Genomic DNA, 19,292 nt, shown 5'->3' with positions numbered 1-19,292 from the left:
GTTCTTCCAAAAGCTTTCAGCAAAAAACCCTTCAACTATCTATCGTGGATCCCCAACCATCAACATCATCTGCTCCTGACATCCAACCATTGACATCATCATGGCTTGATGATCCTCCTTCTGATGTACAGTCAGAAGGTCAATAGTAGCCTAATGCTATGTCACAATGCCTCACTTCATCACATAGGGATTGTATCATCTCATATCATCTGTGAGAAGGGTGAGTACAAGACAATACAATATTTTGAGAGTGAGAGACCACATTCACCTAAATTTTATTACAGGGGACTTCCCTGGCAGTCCAGTGGTTAAGAATCCACGCTTCCAATGCAGGGGGTACGGGTTCGATCCCTGGTTGGGGAACTAGGATCCCACAGGCCGCATGGTGCAGTCAAAAAAATTTTTTAATTAAAAAAAATATAAATTTTATTACAGTATATTGTTATGACTGTTCTATTTTGTTATTGTTGCTGTTAATCTCTTAATGTGCCTAATTTATAAATTAACTTTATTGTAGGTGTGTATATATAGGAAAAAACGTAGCACATATCGGGTTTGGTACTATCTTCAGTTTCAGGCATCCACTGGGGTCCTGGAACGTATCCCCCTCGGTTAAGGGGGGAGTACTGTAGTTTTCTTGCTGTGGAGTCTCCCTGGAGAACCTTAAACTAGAACTGCTCAGAGGGAGGGGAGTTGAGTGCTGTGTCTGGCTGGCTTCTCCCATTCTGCCGAGTTGCATCCTTAGGAAGCCCCTAAGAGCTCTTTACAGCAGCAGGCCCCAACCTTTTAGGTACCAGGGACCGGTTTCATTGAAGACAATTTTTTCCACGGACGGTGGGGGGTTGGGGGGTGAGGATGGTTCAGGCAGTACCGGTCCACGGCCCGTGGGTTAGGGACCCCTGCTTTACAGGGCATAGCATCCTCCTTTGACATGGGCCCTGAGAGGTACCCAATGTCACATGGCACCTAGCACAGTGTTTGGCATGAAGAAAGGGCTTAGTAAGTTTTTGGTGAATGAACCAGTAACTTAAGAACTATATATAGGACAGGGAACTCTACGCAATACTCTGTAATGACCTATATAGGAAAAGAATCTAAAAAAGAGTGTATATATGTATACGTATAACTGATTCACTGTGCTGTACAGCAGAAACTAACACAACATTGTAAATCAGCTATACTCCAATAAAAGTTAAAAAAGAAAAGAACCAGAATCCAAGACAGGGCTCCTAATTCCCAGTCCTCCATTGTATCACCTCTACTACAGCCACCAGCCACACCATCTCCTTTTTAGAGTGCAACATGAGAAATGGAATTTTTTTTCCCCAGAATGATTACATTAAGCTTAATTACACCCAAATTTAAGAAACACCAAAATGTACAGGACATACTCCCTTCCTTGAAAGAGCTTATAATTTGATCTATTATTTCTTTAGTGTTAAGTATCATTGACTAAAAGCAAGATATTCTCTTAACTAAAGTAGGGCAAATGGAAGAATATTACCAAACATCTCAAGGGCTGCAAATGTCTATAATATTCATCAAGTGCAATTCCTGAACCAAATTTGGGGAGAGGGAAAACTAATACTGAGCACAGCCTTTTATTATATGATTTGTTAACATTTACTGAGTGCCACATGGGTTCTAGTTGACCCTCCACTCCTATCTATATGTTCTTGGTTAGATTATTAAGCCCCTCCATGCCTGAGTTCCTCATCTATAATGACAAAAAATAGAAGTTATCTCATAAAGTTGTGGTCTGTATGTGTATAGAATGTTGAGAGCTTATTAAATATTCTTTTTCTGTGCTCTATCTTGCATAGCTGTTGAAGACACAAAAACATACTTCTTATCCTTGGGCTTAAACAAATTCTTATCAACAAAAGATGTAATACAATGTAGTAGATAAAATGGGGCTGGAGAGGTACAATCCCCTTTGGAGAGAGGTGATCTCTCCCCATTTCACAGAAAGGAAATTGAGGATAAGGATGAAGATTCACTCCAAATTCTACACTCTTTCCACTATACTATTCTGCTTCTGAGAGTAGGCAATTAACACCACTCCTCTGATTCCTAAAAGCTTTCCTTGGGTCTGTCCAGTTTCCCTTCTTGCTCTACTCTGGACAATATTATCTACTCTTAAGGCTTTAATAACTAGGTATCAGTAACTTCCAAATTTTATTTCTAGTCCAGGTTTTCCTACCCAGTTTTCCACCTGTATATCCAACATTCTAGTTGACATGTTTGGCATTCCAAACTGAACTGCAAGCTTTCCCATCTCATTATCTGCTCTATTACCCACCCCCTCCATCATATTCATACCACTGTTCTAAACTTACGTTATTTAATCTAACCCTTATAGCATCCCTGTGATATAGATTCTATCATTCCCCCAATCTTACAAATAAGAGGTTAAATAACTTTTTCTCGGTCAGTTAATACGTGGCAGTTAGGCGTTTAACACGTAGGTGACATGCCTGCTATGTTCCAGACACTGTAGACGACTCCCCGCACTCATCCATTGCCAACTCCCAGCACAGGCTGTCATTCCCCACCTGATGACTACAATAGCCCAACTGGTCTCTCACACCCACACATACTTGCTTCTGTCTGTTCTCCAAACAGCAACTGGAGTGATTTTTTTTGGCTGCTGCCGCGTGGCATGCAAAATCTGAATTCCCTGACCAGGGACTGAACCCGCGCCCCCTGCAGTGGAAGTGCAGAGTCTTAACCACTGGACCACCAGGGAAGTCCCTGACCTTTTAAAAATAAAGCTCTGATCCCTTCTCTCCCTCTCTCAAAACCTTCCAATGACTTTCGATTATCTTTGTCTAACGTGGCTCTTACATTTCTCTCTCTCCCCTCAGACCTTTGTAAATGCTGCTCCTTTTACCTCAAATAACTGCCCTATTTAACTCCTTTCTCCTTCCCAAGTTAACTAAAACATCACTTCTGTGGACTAGGGCTCTCTTCTTGTTCCGTGTCTTCTTGTTCCCTTGTCCCCACTAGACTGTGAGCACCATGAAAGGAGGTCCCGAGTCTGTTTTTGTTCTTTGCTCTCTTCCCAGTTCCTACAGCTCTGTGTGGCATACAGCAGGGGCTCTGCAAACCTATGAAAGAATAAGGAATGTAGGTCAAAGCAAGGAGATATCACCTCTCACTAACTGGTGCTTAGGCGAAGGCTTAAGACTTAGGATAATGACTGGGTATTTAAGTGAAATGGATTTCGTCCTAATAGGAGGACCAGAGAATAAGAGACACTAACAATAAATTAGCTGGTGTTTTACTGGTAGTTAATGCTGAGGCATATCTCCACACTACTGTTCACTTCCAGATCCTGGCAAAGAATCCTATTTTCTGCTAAGCCTTCCCTGCCTTTTCATTTTTTTATACACTCAAAATATACACAAAGACAAGGGAAAGCTTTTAAGTATGTGCAATCTTATAATGCGTATTATTAACAAATATGGAGAACAATGAAAAGAGGTACTTAACCCCTTCTTGCCATGAATCCAGGATTTAGGATGTCCACTCAATATTAAAAGCTAAAGCACACTATAGACAACAGGATATAGAGAATGAGTGGTACTTCCTTCAATTTGGACATGTTGTGATGTGATTTATGTATCCACACGATGCTAAAACACGATCCTAAAATCACCTTCAAAGCCACACTAGAAATCAGTCTCATTCCCTTTACAACCAGGACGACCCCTAAAATGTTTATCGGATTTGGCCCTGAATGACTTTGCGTTGTTTCAAAGCCTGAAAAACATCTTCACAAGAGGAAGGTTTCTCATCACAAAGGATATTTAAAAGAATGGGCCACTAGTTCTGAAGGTCATTCCAAAGCAGAAGTCTCAAGCACTTTGCACATTCTTGGAAAAAGTTTCTATATGACATTCTTTCAGATGCATAAATTCCATCATTTTAAGAAAAAAATCGAAGTGCTTTATAGTCAGCCAGTTATCTTCAAAGGCAACAGGGCAGATGTCACAGCTTAGCCCGCTGTGCAGTTGCCGTGCACTGGGGCACTCTTCCTGTTTCTCTCCTCTGGAGCATCCTGTGGCAGAAAAGCTGCATAAGGTCACTGACAAGATTTAGAGCAACATGTGCTAGGCTGCTTCCGTAGCTGAAGCTTGAGCAGTTTTCGAGCTGGTGAAGGATCTAATTGTTGCGTGCTTCTCTTCCCTGCAGAGAAAAGGAGCCAAAAAATAAATTTCAATTGAATTCAAATACCATTTATTGAAAACTTACTGTGTGGACACTGTGCCAGACACACAGAAGGGCATTCCAACAACAAATTAGAGCATGTGCCCTCTACGAGATGGCAGTCTGGCAGGAAAGCCAGCTGCAACTACAACCACAATACCATCCAATGAATAATGAAATGAAGGTATGTATAGCACATAATTTAGGGCTGGAGGTGGTCAGAAAAAGTGATGGATAAGTAATGTCAGTGTCACTTAGTGGATTCTTGAAGAAGGAAAAGGGAAAAAAGGCAATGGGTATTTCTTAAGTCTTGGATTTACCCAAACAACACAGTTTGTGGAGATTTAATTCTCAGTCTACTGTGCTTCTGTGGAATTTACATCTACAAATTTCCCATCAACTTTGAGTACCCACAACGTAATAGTTATTGTGAGGGGAAAAGAAACCCCACCAGATATAGGCCTTACCCTCTGAGACCATATGTTTTGAAGGGTAGTGTGTATCCGAAGGGCTATGAGACATAAAACAGTACAAGCTCTGGTCCCCTTAAGACAGGCTTACCGAGCTGTACTGACACCTTCTGGAGGCACTGGGTACTTTCCTCCATAAAGGCGTGCAGCTGCTTCATGGATCCCTGCAGTTCGTCCATCTGCAGACAAAAGACAGCTGTCAACTGTAAGGGTCCAGGCATCTTTGAGGCTCCTCAAACATGTCAGGAGAGCTCCTGCTCAGGAGCTTTGCTTTTGCTGTTCTTTCAACCTGGAATGCTTATGCCAGACATCCCCACTCCACTCTTCTCCACACTGCTCTATGCCCCAGCGGGCTGACCTGCACAACCTCCAACAAGATCCCATGTCCTCTGGTTTCTGGGTGGGCTTGGCCAAGAAGGAGCCAAGTGCAAGGGAGCTGAATGAGGCCAGGGTATTTTACCCAGGCCTGCTTCCAGAAGGGTCATCTTGAGTTAGCTGTGTCTCTCAACTGAACGTCATGGCTCTCTCAAAGCATCCCACTATATGACTCCCTGCCAGGTGCCACAGTAACTGTTCCTTCCTCCAGCCGACAGGTAAATAGCTCAGCTGCCTCTAAGCCCCAGATTACTTTTGGTTTCCTGAAACCCACACTTTTGTACTTAGCCCCTCTGTAAACAGACTCTCCTTGAATTATCCTATATCAAATGCCATGTGCTTCCTGTTAATACTTGGGCTGATGCACTACTATTCTCCAAAATGTCCTCATGGATCATTCCTCATTTCTTTCAAGTCTTACTAAAGTAGAACCTTAGCAGGACCTTCAACCCCTCTATATAGCAACCTACAGCCCTCCCTCCACCTGATTTATTAGCACTTATCACCATTTATTCGTTTCTTTTCTTCCATTGTCTCTCCATGTTTCCCCAAGGTAGAGTTGAATATCTCTTATCTCATCTAATTACGCATATTCTCCACGTCTTTTAATTTCCAAGGATGACAAGGTAGCAAAGCTAGATAACTCAACAAAAGAAACATGACCCAACTTACCACCAACTCCATACAATCAAAGACTTTATTCTGGTTCTGTAATATTTTCTGGTAGTCAGGCTTTGTATTAAGGACTTCACTCTGGGAAGACCCAAGATATGCTGTAGGTTCCACTTCAACTTCAGTATTTTTGGTTTCAGTTGATCCTCTAAACACAAAACAAAAGAGCTTTCAAATAATTTTATAATCATTTTCTGGGGAAAACAGTAAAGATTACCTAGGGAAAAAACCTCCTAGAAGGCTTTATTAACCTGAATCAATATTCTTCCACCCCACTGAAAGTACAGGCTCTCTAACTAACAGGAGATTCTGAGATCATTATCCGATATTAATATTTTTATACCCCTGGACTCCAGGAAATGCTAGAAGGTTAGCTGACTCCACCTAACAGTAAGGTCCATTTACAAAAAGGACTACACTTGGGGTAAAGCCAAAGCCTGCTATCCTGAAGTCAACGTCTATAATCTTTTACCAAAGAGATGCTGGCCCACTTCAATTATCTAAAATAACTGAATATAGGGAATTCCCTCGAGGTCCAGTGGTTAGGACTCCGTGCTTTCATGGCCGAGGGTGTGGGTTTGATCCCTGGTTGGGGAACTAAGATCTCGCAAGCTGCACGGCGTGTGGCCAAAAAACCCCAACAACAACCACAAACTGAATATAATGGACAGTTCATGAAAACTGATGATGACTCTTTAGTAACAGCTACTACAATTTACTGAGTGCTTACTGGGTGCCATACACAGCTAAGCACTTTCCATTTAACCTTATTTAACCCTCATAATAACCCAACGAGGTATGAACTAATATTATCCCCATTTTCAAATGAGGCACTTCAGATTGCCTAAGGTCACAGAAGTAAGGAGTAGTTAGGATTTGAATAGAGACAGTCTGCTTCCAGAAGCATTCCTCTTAACTATTAAGCTATGCCCCATCAAAAGTTTTTATTCTGAAAAAAAAAAAAAAAAAGTTTTTATTCTGAAACTGCCATCTTATACATTATCTATCTTCATAAATAGAACATTTAAAGGGTGAAGAAAGTAACTAATAACCATCAATGCTTAGACTGGGGGAGTTTTTCAAACTGTGTTCCTCAAAGCACCTCTCTACTAAGAGGCCACTTTTGCAATTACTATTTTGGCTAATGTTTTATAGTTACATTTCTAGCTAAGATTCTGTTTGGGAAAAAAAGCTTAAAATCACTGGTTTGGATGGTAAAATGGAATCAAAATCTAGCACTTACCCATTTTCTTATGCCTTCAAGACCCAGACAAAGATCCTCTCTCTCCTACACATCATCTTCCATTACCCATTTCATGTCTGTATCTCCGTGAAGGCCCTGGCCAGGGTTCTCTCCCATACCTGCAGCTCAAAGACCATGTGCTCACTGAAGTCCCTTGATACTGTTCTTGGCCCAGCCCCAGGTTGCCAGGTACAGGGCAGAAATGTGCCTGTCTCCCCCAGGATGTGGAATGGCAGCCAAGGACACAGAACAGAGGCAATTCTGTTCTTTGACTGAAAATAGTGACAACTCTTCCTTCCCTTCCCCCTCACTCTCCATTTACAAAGTGCTAATATACACGTTACAGGGATTTGATGAGTTGATTGGCCTCTAAGAATGGATTCATCGTTCAATTTGTGCTAACAGAACTGAAATCAATTCAAATCAAATTCCACAAGGTAAAAGCTTCCTATTTCCTGTCACAGATCTAACCTGGATATGATCTCTTCAGCCTCCTCCTGGTAGTGCAGCAAGAGCTGATCCCAACTCTGACGTTCTAAAGAAAACCTATAGGAACAGAAAAAAATGCAGTTAATTTTTTATCATCTCACTCTGAATCACTCAGGGCAACAATAAGTGTATTAGGTGTCTACTCTGGTTCTAAGATATGAATAAAAAGGTCATAAAAGGATGAGAAAGCATGACCAATTCAGAGGCTATTAATTTAATCAAATCAAACATGAGTTAATATCAAATCCACATCTTTAGTCTCTAGACTCCATTCTATGAAACTGGCCATCAGTACAGCCCATAAAATCCCAGTGTGCAGCTGTCTAACTTCCAGTGTGGGTATACTAGTATTGACACACTGAACAGGATGTTTACTATTCCTTTTTCCCAGGTTTAGTTATTTTTCCCAGATGAATTTAGATTTTCCAACAAAGGTTCACTCATTTTCACTTACTTGGTTATATATTCCTTCATCTCAGCCACTGATGTTTCCAGAGACAAATCTGGTGCTCTTCTAGAATACAGACAGGATGATGAGATTAACACAAACCTTCCAAGAGCACTTGCTATGGACACCTTACATAATTTTAATGGCAATAAAACATGTTCAGAATTTATCTTTTTTTTTTTTAAAAAACGTTTCTGAAGATTTAAATTTATTTATTTATTTAAAAAGTTTTCTTCAATTTATTTTTTTTGGCTGCGTTGGGTCTTCCTTGCTGTATGCAGGCTTTCTCTAGTAGCGCTGAGCAGGGGCTTCGTTGTGGTGTGCGGGCTTCTCATTGCGGTGGCTTCTCTTGCTGCACAGCACGGGCTCTAGGCACACGGGCTCAGTAGTTGTGGCTCGCGGGCTCTAGAGCAGAGGCTCAGTAGTTGTGGTGCATGGGCTTAGCTGCTCTGTGCCCATGTGGGATCTTCCTGGACCAGGGCTCGAACCTGTGTCCCCTGCATTGGCAGGCGGATTCTTAACCACTGCGCCACTAGAGAAGTCCCAGAATTTATCTTTCAACAAATATTTATTCTTGGGCTCTATTTCACTTTTGCACCAGGTAACAGCTTTCTCAGTGGTCTCTTCATCATTTATTTCTCTCACCAATTCTAATTCGCACACAGCCAGATTAACCTTTCTTAAAATGTTCCTTTAATTTTTTTCCTTGCTTAAAAATTCTGTGACCCTCCACTGCATTCAGAAGAAAAGCCATAACTCCTTAACCTGGCACTTAAGGTTCTGGCTCTGTCCAGCTCATTAACTTTGATTCCAATTACCCTTTATCTATTGTCTCATATAATGCCATTCAGCATCAAACATCTGAGGGTTTCAATCTCCAAAGTTTTGTTCACGCCGTTTTTTAGCCTCTTCCCTTCCCACTAATCAAAACCTTAACATCTTTTAAGAACCAACAATACTTTTCCATATAACCATCTTGTATTCCCACTTAAACTGAAGCTACTGGTTGGATATGTTTTACTTAAACCAATGCCTCGGCTCTGTAGGGCGATTAATCCTAAAGGAAAAGCAGGAGGCATTGAAAATGCCAAAATTTTGCAGATGTACTTGGTACTCTACCTGGCAAAAGCAAATCAGTGTGTCACCGTTCGTGTTTTTCTACCAAGGCCTGTGAAAAACAGCCTCTATCACCTCTGGCTGAGATGCAGCAGCCTGTGGCTTAAATATACTGCATTAAGTTATGGGAACATAAACCTTATTGCTGTTTCATTACCCTGCAGAGGCCAAATATGAGCAAAAGAATAGCATCCTATATTAATCTTCCGAAGATTGGTTATGGGTAACCCAAGTGATTGTATTATAGTTTAATTAATGGAATAAGAAGGGAATAAATAGCTTCAGTGCTGCCTGATAAATGTAATTCTCTCATGGTAAGATATGTACAGTGAAGAACAATAAAGGAGCACTGACGGAAAAAATATATATATATACTGTATTAAAAGAGAAGCTAAAAAAAAAAAAAAAAGAGAAGCTACGTTGAACTAAAATATTTTTCATTTCCTGAATAGTAATGTTAATTCTAAGGATCCACAGAAAGGTAGACCTTTGTGAAGTCAAAAGTGTAAGCCCAAGTTACATGATTTGTTACAGGCAGTGGGTAGAGGATTGGGTGCTGCCCCTGAAGAGGAACGACCAGTTTGGGGGTGCGACTGCAAAATTTCTCCTAATATTCTTGCTTGCCAACAGCTAAAGAACATAAATTTATCTCCAACTTGCATGGCTAGCGAAGACCCGAAGAGCACTTTTCCTCTCAGCTTTCCATGGCTGGTTCCTTCTCACCATCCAGGTCTTATAGGTCTCAGTGCAAAGGTCAAATCACCAGAGGACTTCTCTGAACACTCTAGCTAAAGTTGCCCACCCCTCAAGTCACTCTCATATTTACTGACTTCTTAGATTATCACTATCTGAAATCATTATTTTCTATGTATTTGTTTGACCGTCTCTCCTATTACAATGTATAAGAAGAGAGATCTTGTTTGATTATTTACCACTATTTATCTCCAGCTTCTAGAAGAGCCTGGTACATAGGGGATGCTGGATAAACGTTTGTTGAGTGCATGTCTAACAACTGTCTAATTAAAATAAAAAGTTTTATTTCTCCAAAGAAGACATACAGATGGCCAACAGGCACATGAAAAGATGCTCAACATCGCTAATTATTAGAGAAATGCAAATCAAAACTACAATGAGGTATCACCTCATACCATCAGAATGGCCATCATTAAAAAGTCTACAGGGAGTTCCCTGGTCTCCTAGTGGTTAGGATTTCACTGCTGTGGCCTGGGTTCAATCCCTGGTTGGGGAACTGAAATCTCACAAGCCGCGTGGTGAGAAAAAAAAAGTCTACAAATAATAAATGCTGGAGAGGGTGTGGAAGAAGGGGAACCCTCCTAACACTGTTGGTGGGAATGTAAGTTGGTGCAGCTACTATGGAGAACAGTATGGAGGTTCCTTAGAAAACTAAAAATAGAATTACCATATGATCCAGCAACCCCACTCCTGGGCATATATCCAGAAAAGATGAAAACTCTAATTCAAAAAGATACATGCATCCCAATGTTCATAGCAGCACTATACAATAGCCAAGACATGGAACCAACCTAAGTGTCCATCGACAAATGAATAAACATGTGGCGTATGTGTATACAAACACACACACACACACACACAATGGAGTATTTACTCAGCCATAAAAAATAATGAAATAATGCTATTTGCAGCAACATGGATGGACCTAGAGATTATCATACTAAGTAAGTCAGACAAAGAAAGACAAATTCCATATGATATCACTTATATACGGAATCTAAAATACAACACAAATGACTTATTTACAAAACAGAAACAGACTCACAGACATAGAAAACAAACTTATGGGGGACTCCCCTGGTGGTCCATTGGTAAAGAATCCGCCTTACAATGCAGGGGACGCGGGTTTGATCCCTGTTAGGGAGCTAAGATTCCACATGCCGCAGAGCAACTAAGCCCACGCACCACAACTACTGAGCCTGCGCGCCCCGGAGCCTGTGCACCACAACTAGAGAAGAGAAAACCTGCACAGCTAGAGAGAAACCCGCGTGAAGCAATGAAAGATCCCGCATGCCTCAATGAAGATCCTGCGTGCTGCAACTAAGACCCAACACAGCCAAAAATAAAAAAAATAATAATAAATAATAAATGTAAAAATCTTAAAAAAAAAAAAAAGAAAAAAGAAAACAAACTTATGGTTACCAAAGGGGAAAGGGGGTGGGGAGAGATAAATTAGGAGTTTGGGATTAGCAGATACAAACTAGTGTATATAAAATAGATAAACAACAAGGTCCTACTGTATAGCACAGGGAACTATATTCAATATCCTGTAATAAACCATAATGGAAAAGAATATATGTATATGTAACTGTATCACTTTGCTGTACATCAGAAACTAATACAACATTGTAAATCAACTATACTTTAATTAAAAATTTTTTTAGGGACTTCCCTGGTGGTCCAGTGGCTAAGACTCTGCAACCTCAATGAAGGGGGCCCGGGTTCGATCCTTGGTCAGGGAACTAGATCCCACATGCCGCAACGAAGATCCACACACGGCAACAAAGATCCCGCGTGCCACAACTAAGACCCAGTGCGGCCAAATAAATAAATATTAAAAAAAACAATTTTTTTAATAAATAAATAAAAAGTCCTAATTCAATTATAATTTTGGACAGAAAGGGAATTGCTCTTACCCTTCTGAATCTTCAAAACATTTTTGTAGAGTTCCATCACTTTCCAGTCTGTCTGCAAAATGTTTCAATTCTTCAGAAAGAGAAGATGCTAGACAGAATAGAATAAAATTATATGTTATAAAATAAAGAGAATATAAATTTTCACAGTGAGCTGCTGACAAAGATATAACATACTTAATGTGGTCCCAGCTCTAGGGTCCCCTGTTACATTCTCACCCATTTAAAAAAGTGGTATAAATATGCAGGAAGATTTTATCTTTTTTCTTTGGATAGGTATAGATAAAATGAAAGACAACTCCTCTTTATAACATTTATAATAGTGTTTTTTACACTTGACTGGTGAAAAAGCAGTTAAAAAGATGTATCTGCACGGACATTTCATTCTTTTCAAGAGATTTGATCTGCTAGCACTGGGTGGAAGAACATATTACAGAAGTCAGGCAATGGGCAAGAGTGTAATGAGAAATGTTGGAGGCAAATAAAGAATTATGGGCATAAGGTAAAAACAGGTCTCTGCTTAAATATGGAAGAGTTCACAATTAAATTCAGGTGAGGAATGCAGAGGGGAAAAGATATGTTAAACAGCTATCAAAATAACCTGGGCATATCTACTCTAATTATGGTGATAGTGCAGTTCTGAGATAAATAGCTTTAACTGACTATTTAAGTTAAGTCCGAGTTCATGTATTTTCTAGGTCTTTTAAGTGGGTAACACTGAGTATTTCTGACCTGGATGATTGTGTAATGACACTGTAAGGAGAATAGCTACTTTCTGGAAAGCTGAAAACTGATTCCTGGGAAAGAATATTTGTAACTTACATCACAGACAAACAGCTAATTTCCTTAATATATAAAGAGTTCCTACAAAATCAATATAAAAGAGCCAATATCCCAATTTTTAAAAATGAACAAAGGATATGGACAGACAATACACAGAAAATAAAGCACAAATGGCTCTCCTCTAAAATATGAAAAAATTATTATCCTCTTCAAAAGAAAAAGAAACACAGATTAGAAGTACAAAAAAATATCTTTTATCACCAATAGTAAAAAATCTAAACTTTTAGTTAGAGTATAATTACACTAGTTAATTTCCAATCTAGAAATTTATCTTACTTTTACTTGAATATGTGCCAGCAGGCTTGTATAAAAAGGTATTCATTATCCATTCATTGCAACAGTAGAAGACTGAAAACAACTCTAAAAGTCCATCAGTAAAAAACTGGTTAAATCAAATATGGTACATTTATAAAATGGTGTATCATGTAGCTACTAAAATGTCAAGACAGCTCTGTAAGTGTGATATAGAACTATCTGCAAGATAAATTAAGTTAAAAAAAAAACACAAGGTAAAGAACAGTGTAGACTGGTTTACTCATTTGATTTCAATGGATAAATGTTTAGAAATGCAATAAATCTCTCTGCAAGGATACACAAGAAGCTGGTGACTGCGGTTTCCTCTGGGAGGAAAGAACTGTGATTGGGGTCACAGTGGAAGAAAGGCTCACTTTTTTCACTTTTGGACCTTCTGAACTTCATAAACATATATTCTTATTTTTTTAATGCAACTCCCCAAAAAAGGAGGGGAGCTGGTTTTGTGAGGCAGCAGTTCCTGTAAATGGGGATCCTGAGAATGGGGCTTCAATTGACCCTCATAGAAGGTACAGACCAAGGTCAAAGCTCACTTGTCTAGTCTTAGTAACTTACCTTTGGCTCTAAAACTTTCAAGACTGAAGCCCTCAGTGCCCCTTAGGAAAGGTTCAAGTTTCTGAACAGAGAACTAAATAAAGAAAAGCATTTTCAGTACAACAACCAAGATTTCCCAGGCCAGTCCTGAGTTCATGTAATTTTATGATGTTTAATAAATGTGAGTAAACATGATTTAATTCTACACCTAAGATTTTTCATATAAACAAAACAAAATGAGAAAATCAAAAGGTAAGGGAAAAACTCTTTGTTGCCTAGACTATATGATTTGATTTTTGATTCAGGAAAAAAAAATGGTCATTTAATTCACACAAATTACTTGCTTATCTAAACTGATGTGATCACCAGTCAGCCATATAATACCAACTTAGAATGCAGTCAGACCTCAAATGACTGCTTAAACTTAGATTTGACCTCCACTCACTGTAAATTCCCATCGTTTGCTGCCAGTGAGCAAAATATACTAGATCGGGGAAATCTGACTGTTCAGTGCTCAGCGACAGCAGCACCGATGGGACTGGTAGAGCCTAGTCCAGAGACAGATCAGCTCCCGGGATTAAAGCTGGCTTTTAAATTAATCCCACTAGAGAGAAATATCTTTTACCCTTTACCGATAAATCACACAGTATTGATCTCTCTTTGGGGATGTCATAGTAACAGTTTAAAAAAAAAAAAAAAGAAAAAAGAAAAAGAAAGCATTTCCCAATCCTGAGACTCTCACCTGGAAACTGGAAAGCAGGAGACAGCCCAGCCGCTTCCTTTCTGCTATGTTGACACTGATGGATCTGCAGAGCTCTAACATAAAATATCACCATATTGAAGGAGATGGATACTTACACAGTTAGCAAAGTAAAAAAAACTGAAAAATTCCCTCCCCCTTGATGCAGTCCAACTTAAGAAAACCCAAGCAGCCTTCTCTAATTAAAGGGAGAATTCATATATAGTCACATCTAATTTGTTCAAGATCACCAAAGAATGACATTTACCTATCCGTGCATCCTAAATTTGAAAAGTTATAAGAACCTTTTGTGTACTACATTAAAATCTTGTCTTGCTAAACAACGTAGATTAAAAAAAAAAATTTAACTCCTTTTATGTTTTATATTCACCATTTGAAGAAAGGAGGTGGGAATATTTCAGTATTTCTATGACAGGCACTGCAGTGTGCTTTAAATACACTGTCTTGGGACTTCCCTGGCAGTCCAGTGGTTAAAGACTCCGTGCTCCCAGTGAAGGGGGCGCGGGTTTGATCCCTGGTCGGGGAAGTAAGATCCCACATGCTGTGTGGTGCAGCCATGAATGAATGAATGAATGAATACATACATACATACATACATACGCTGTCTTAAGAATCTTCTTATAAACTATGAGCTCCATTTTACGGATGGGGAAATTGAAGCTCAGAGGGGATATAACTTGTTTGAAGCCAGAGACTGGTGGAGCCAGAATTCAACCCCAAGTCCATCACCAAACCTGTTTTCCCACTAATACCATGCTGCCTCTCTATAATGACCTAATGATACATTAATAGTAATTTGTTGAACATTTGCTATCTAAAAGGCATTTTATTAAACGCTATACACACCTCATTAAAACTTGAGGCAAGTATCTTATCTGGGTGAATCTTTTTAAATTTTTTTCCCCACACCGCCCGGCATGTGGGATCTTCCAAGACCAGGGATCGAACCACTGCCCGCTGCAGTGGAAGCACAGAGTCTTAACCACTGGACCGCCAGGGAAGCCCCAAGTATCTTATCAACTCCATTTGACAAAGGTTAGGTAATAGGTAACTTGCCCAAGGTCACACAGTGAGTCAGCCAGAACTGAACGGGCATTTTACATAATTATGCCACTGAATCCTCAAACAACTAGAAGACATAGATACTGTTTTTTCAATTATGTTCATTTAAAAACATCAACCATTATACAGCAAAGGAAATTTGCTTTGAGAATTGGGAGAGATACATGTCTTTTTGCCCTCCAGCTTCAGCTGGCTGTGTTTTTAAAGTTCTTTTGTGCCCTCTCTTGATTACTTCTTCTTGCTTTTAGTCATGAAAAACAGGATACCTTCTGCCTATAACCAAAGAAACTTGGCAAGTGGCTGGTAGTGACCAGGAGATAACAAATCTTATTATGCATCAGTAATTTTCTATTGCACAGAATTTTAGGCCCACGTGCTCTGGAACACAGATGCAGGTTAGGGCAATCTTAGGAAACTGAAGTTTCTTGGCACGTCCATGGAGTAAAGTGCATGAGCCTAATTGTGGTAGCAATTTTCTGATATGCTACATGGCTCTTTTTACACAGAATTCCTTCTAAACATCAGACCATCTGGAAGTGAGGTGATGTCTTTAAAATAATCTCTACAGCTTAACACTTGAGCTATTTATTTACCGTGTGCCAAGTACTGTGCTATATATCAACTCATTTAATTCTCACACAACCCCGTAAAATAGGTATTATTTCATCCCGTTTACTGGTGAGGACCGTAAGGCAAAGGAGGTTAAGGGACCTGCTCAAGATCACACAGCTAGTAAGGTCTTCCTGAAATGTGTTACTTTCCATATTAAATCTTGTACTTCAATGCTTACTGAGATGCTATTATTATAAATTCACACAAAATCACATTCAAATACAGCATGTCTAAAAAACTAGGTTTTTACCCTAGATATTTTTGTGTCCTTCCCTCTGCGACATTTTCAGTTATAAAGCCTAAAATCAGGTAGCGACCCATCCACCTTCTGTTCTGCTTAAGGATATGAGGCCGAAAGCCACAGGAAGAAATCTTTACTTCTAGCAAAGGCGAATGTTGAACATTCACTTAGCAGAGGTGAGTGTTGAACAACCATAAATCAGATTTTCTGTTCATGGTATAGATTACAGTGGGTAGCTAATAACATGATATAAATAGCAATGATACTGAATACTTACTAGGTGTTTGACATCAGTACTTATAATCTTAGGATACTCCTACAGATGAGGAAACTGAAGCTCAGAGAGATTTGCTCAGTCACATAGCTAGTAAGCAGCAAAGTCAAGTCTATCTGTCTGCCATACCTCACTGCCTCTTATCTGAGCTGGAACTCCATTGTTTTATGTACATGGCACCCCACCTGTGATGCCCTGATGAAAGGGAGGCAGTGACTTCCGCCGGTTCGTTTCTTTCATACTTGCTCGCCGCCAGGACTGCCTCCTGTCTTGATGACGGGCACACTGTTCTTGGGGGGACAAATGAAGGGACCTGGAATGAAGTCCTTCCTGGTGGCTGAGATCACAACTTTCCCCTTTTTTAGGGCTAGAGCCAAGGTGAATCTGTTCCTTTGAAACGCCTTCAGTCATCTCCAGGGAGGTGGACGAATTACCACACGCTTCCGCAGGGTTGGGATCTGATTCCAATTGACGATCGTGAGTCTTAGATGCCACTGGTTCCTCTTCTAGCACTTGTTATAAAAAAGTCAAAATACAGAATCAAACCCATCACAACTAAGTATCTGTGCAAAAAAGTGGAAAAAGGAAATGTATGCCCCAGATCATGGAAACACTGAGGAAGCATCTCTGCAAATACGTGAATAAGTGCTTTCAAATCCACCAGGAGCCAGGAAAGTATTCAGGTAAAGCTCAAGAACCTGAACCCAAGAGGTACTGAATTTCACTACAGTACTCACCTTCTACAGTCTCTGATCTAGAAGTCATCCTGGGTGGAGAACCCTGAAAACAGGAAAATGAGGTGATCTGTTCTCCACATTTCAGTCCCAGTCTTGCTGGGGCTTTACTACCCCAGAATCGGCCTTGTGCTTTCTAGTCTCTTTGAACTGCCCCACTTTGCCCCATGAAATTCTACCTGCCTGACAAGGCCCAGTCCAACCCCACCTCACCCACCTCCTCCAGAGAACATCTGCACAGCTCACCACCTCCTGTTCTCAATTTCTACAGAATTCATCACTAGAAATACTCACCTTAACATGTACCCCATCTTATTTCCCAATTATTTTGTGTTTAACAAGTGCCTAAGTGCATAATTCAGTTGATGGCATTATGATCTACATGGTCTTCAAAACATGAAAAAAATCACATTATCCTTGATTAATTCTAGAGATCCAAAGGCCTGTTCATTCTACTTCCAACAGTCTCTAAAACTCTTCCCCGTTTCCAGTTATCGATTTAGATCAGATCTCGTAATTTCTACCACTCTCCCCCACCTCCCCCAAGAATCTAACAGTCTCTCCACTGGTTTTTCCTACATGCAGCATTGCTCCTCTCCAATCCATTCTTATTTATTTTACTTTTGGCCGCGCCGTTTGTGGGATCTTAGCTCCCCCGCCAGGGACTGAACCCTGGCCCTCACAGTGACAGCGCGGAGTCCTAACCATCGGACCGCTGGGGAATTCCCTCCAATCCATTCTTTAGACAGCAGCAGAGATTCCTCCAGTGTACTCAACACCTTCCAGAAGCTAGTCCTAACTAGTACCCATTCCTGCTTTCTCCTGCCACTCCCATTCCACGCACCACTTTTGACTCTTTGCACACATTGCCTGTAAAGCTTATTCATCCTTCCCAATCGAGCTCAAGTGTGAAGCTTTCACACCACTTCTCTTTGGCAGAGTTGGCTGCTCCACCCCTAGGTCTCCCTAGCACTGGCTGTAAAGTCTGTTTACATGTCTGCCTCCCCGGCCAGACTGTATTTCTAGAGCCTGTTACAGACAACTAACGGATTGGAAAAGGGCAGGGACATGACTGAGGCATCTCTACATCGTCCATGCTTCCCCCGCCCCCATCCCCAACAGAAATCGGTACGTTGCGGGGTGCTTAGTAAAGAGAAATGAATATATGCGAAAGGACAACATGGCAAAGATAACAGAACAACGAGGGGGAGATCGAGGATCTACATCGCCCCAGTTACGACTGTATCACTCAGATGAAAGCCTGGATAATAGCAGCAATCACTGTCGCCCATTAAGCGCTTATTACATTCCAGGACCTGGGTGTGTATGCAAACAATTTACTTGCATCACTATCCCGTTAATCCTTTCCACAGCTCTGTAAGTACCATCATCAATTCCACGTTGCAGATCGGAGAACTGAGGTTGAGAGGGGCAAAAGCCTGGCCCAAACTTGTTGTGCGGCCAGCCTGGAGCAGAGGCTAAATTCCAACCCCGGCCTGCGACCCACCCCCAGCCTTCAACCACTGTTCTGGAGTTTCGACCGTTGGCTCGGCAAACAGGCCCCGACCGAGAGGTGCCTCCCGGCCTCGGGTCTCCTCTTACCCGGAGGTGGCTGCAGAGCCCCCCTAGTCCCCGCTGTCGGGGGTGACGACGGGTTGGGTCTGGGCTGGGCCGAGGTGTCCGACCCCAAAGAGGATGGTGCGCGGGTGAGCGGGGCCGCGTCCAGGGAGACGTCTGCGACTTCCTGACCTCAGAGCGACGCCCGTCCAGCCCAAAGCCTCCGTCCCCGAAAAACAAGGTCGCAGGCCACTCTCCGCGGCCCCGGGTGACCCCCGGCACGCCCTGCGCCAAAGCGGAGGCTCCTTCCTGGTCTGGGCCCGCTGGGCGATCCACCACCCGCGCCAGCCCCGCCTCCGGTATAACTCCCGCCAGACGAGGGCGCATGCGCGGCCGGCGGCCGGCGGCCTCCAGGGCTCGCGCACGCGCACGCGCAGAACTCCGGCTTCCCTCAAGGTGCATGCGCAAACTGGTGTTCAAGACTTGTTGCCCCGCCCGCTTTGTCCAAGTTCTTCCCACCCTAGACTTTGCCTTGTTACACCTCTTCAGCTACGCCACGCCCAGGGAGTCACTAACTGGGTCCCGTCACACCAGCGTATCCTTTGCGCCCAGTATGCTTAGAGCCTTTCTAAGATGGGGAACAGAGGTCCAGAGAGGTACTTGCCAAAGGAA

General features: G+C 41.5%; 1 protein-coding gene across 2 annotated transcripts; it reads right to left on the bottom strand.

Annotated features, from left to right (window-relative positions):
- Positions 1-458: 458 nt before the first annotated feature.
- On the bottom strand, positions 459-19,159 carry DSN1 (DSN1 component of MIS12 kinetochore complex). 2 transcript variants are annotated; one of them, XM_036827517.1, is made up of 11 exons: positions 18,666-19,159; positions 17,067-17,109; positions 16,515-16,841; positions 14,123-14,196; positions 13,402-13,474; positions 11,695-11,782; positions 7,916-7,975; positions 7,444-7,518; positions 5,730-5,877; positions 4,774-4,861; positions 3,696-4,191 (listed from the first exon to the last, which is right to left on the bottom strand). In XM_036827517.1, the coding sequence occupies exons 1-11, from the start codon at positions 19,080-19,082 to the stop codon at positions 4,088-4,090; spliced, it is 1,497 nt and encodes a 498-aa protein (XP_036683412.1). In that variant the 5' UTR covers positions 19,083-19,159; the 3' UTR covers positions 3,696-4,087. The 2 variants fall into 2 exon arrangements, with proteins under 2 accessions (XP_036683413.1, XP_036683412.1); XM_036827518.1 differs by lacking the exon at positions 17,067-17,109 and having other exon boundaries at positions 459-4,191; positions 18,666-18,949.
- Between the last annotated feature and the right edge of the window lie 133 nt (positions 19,160-19,292).

Source organism: Balaenoptera musculus, chromosome 15, assembly GCF_009873245.2.
Source record: "Balaenoptera musculus isolate JJ_BM4_2016_0621 chromosome 15, mBalMus1.pri.v3, whole genome shotgun sequence".
NCBI lineage: Eukaryota > Metazoa > Chordata > Mammalia > Artiodactyla > Balaenopteridae > Balaenoptera > Balaenoptera musculus.
Note: the sequence above shows the minus strand (reverse complement) of the source record. Positions and strands in the feature narration are given on the sequence as shown.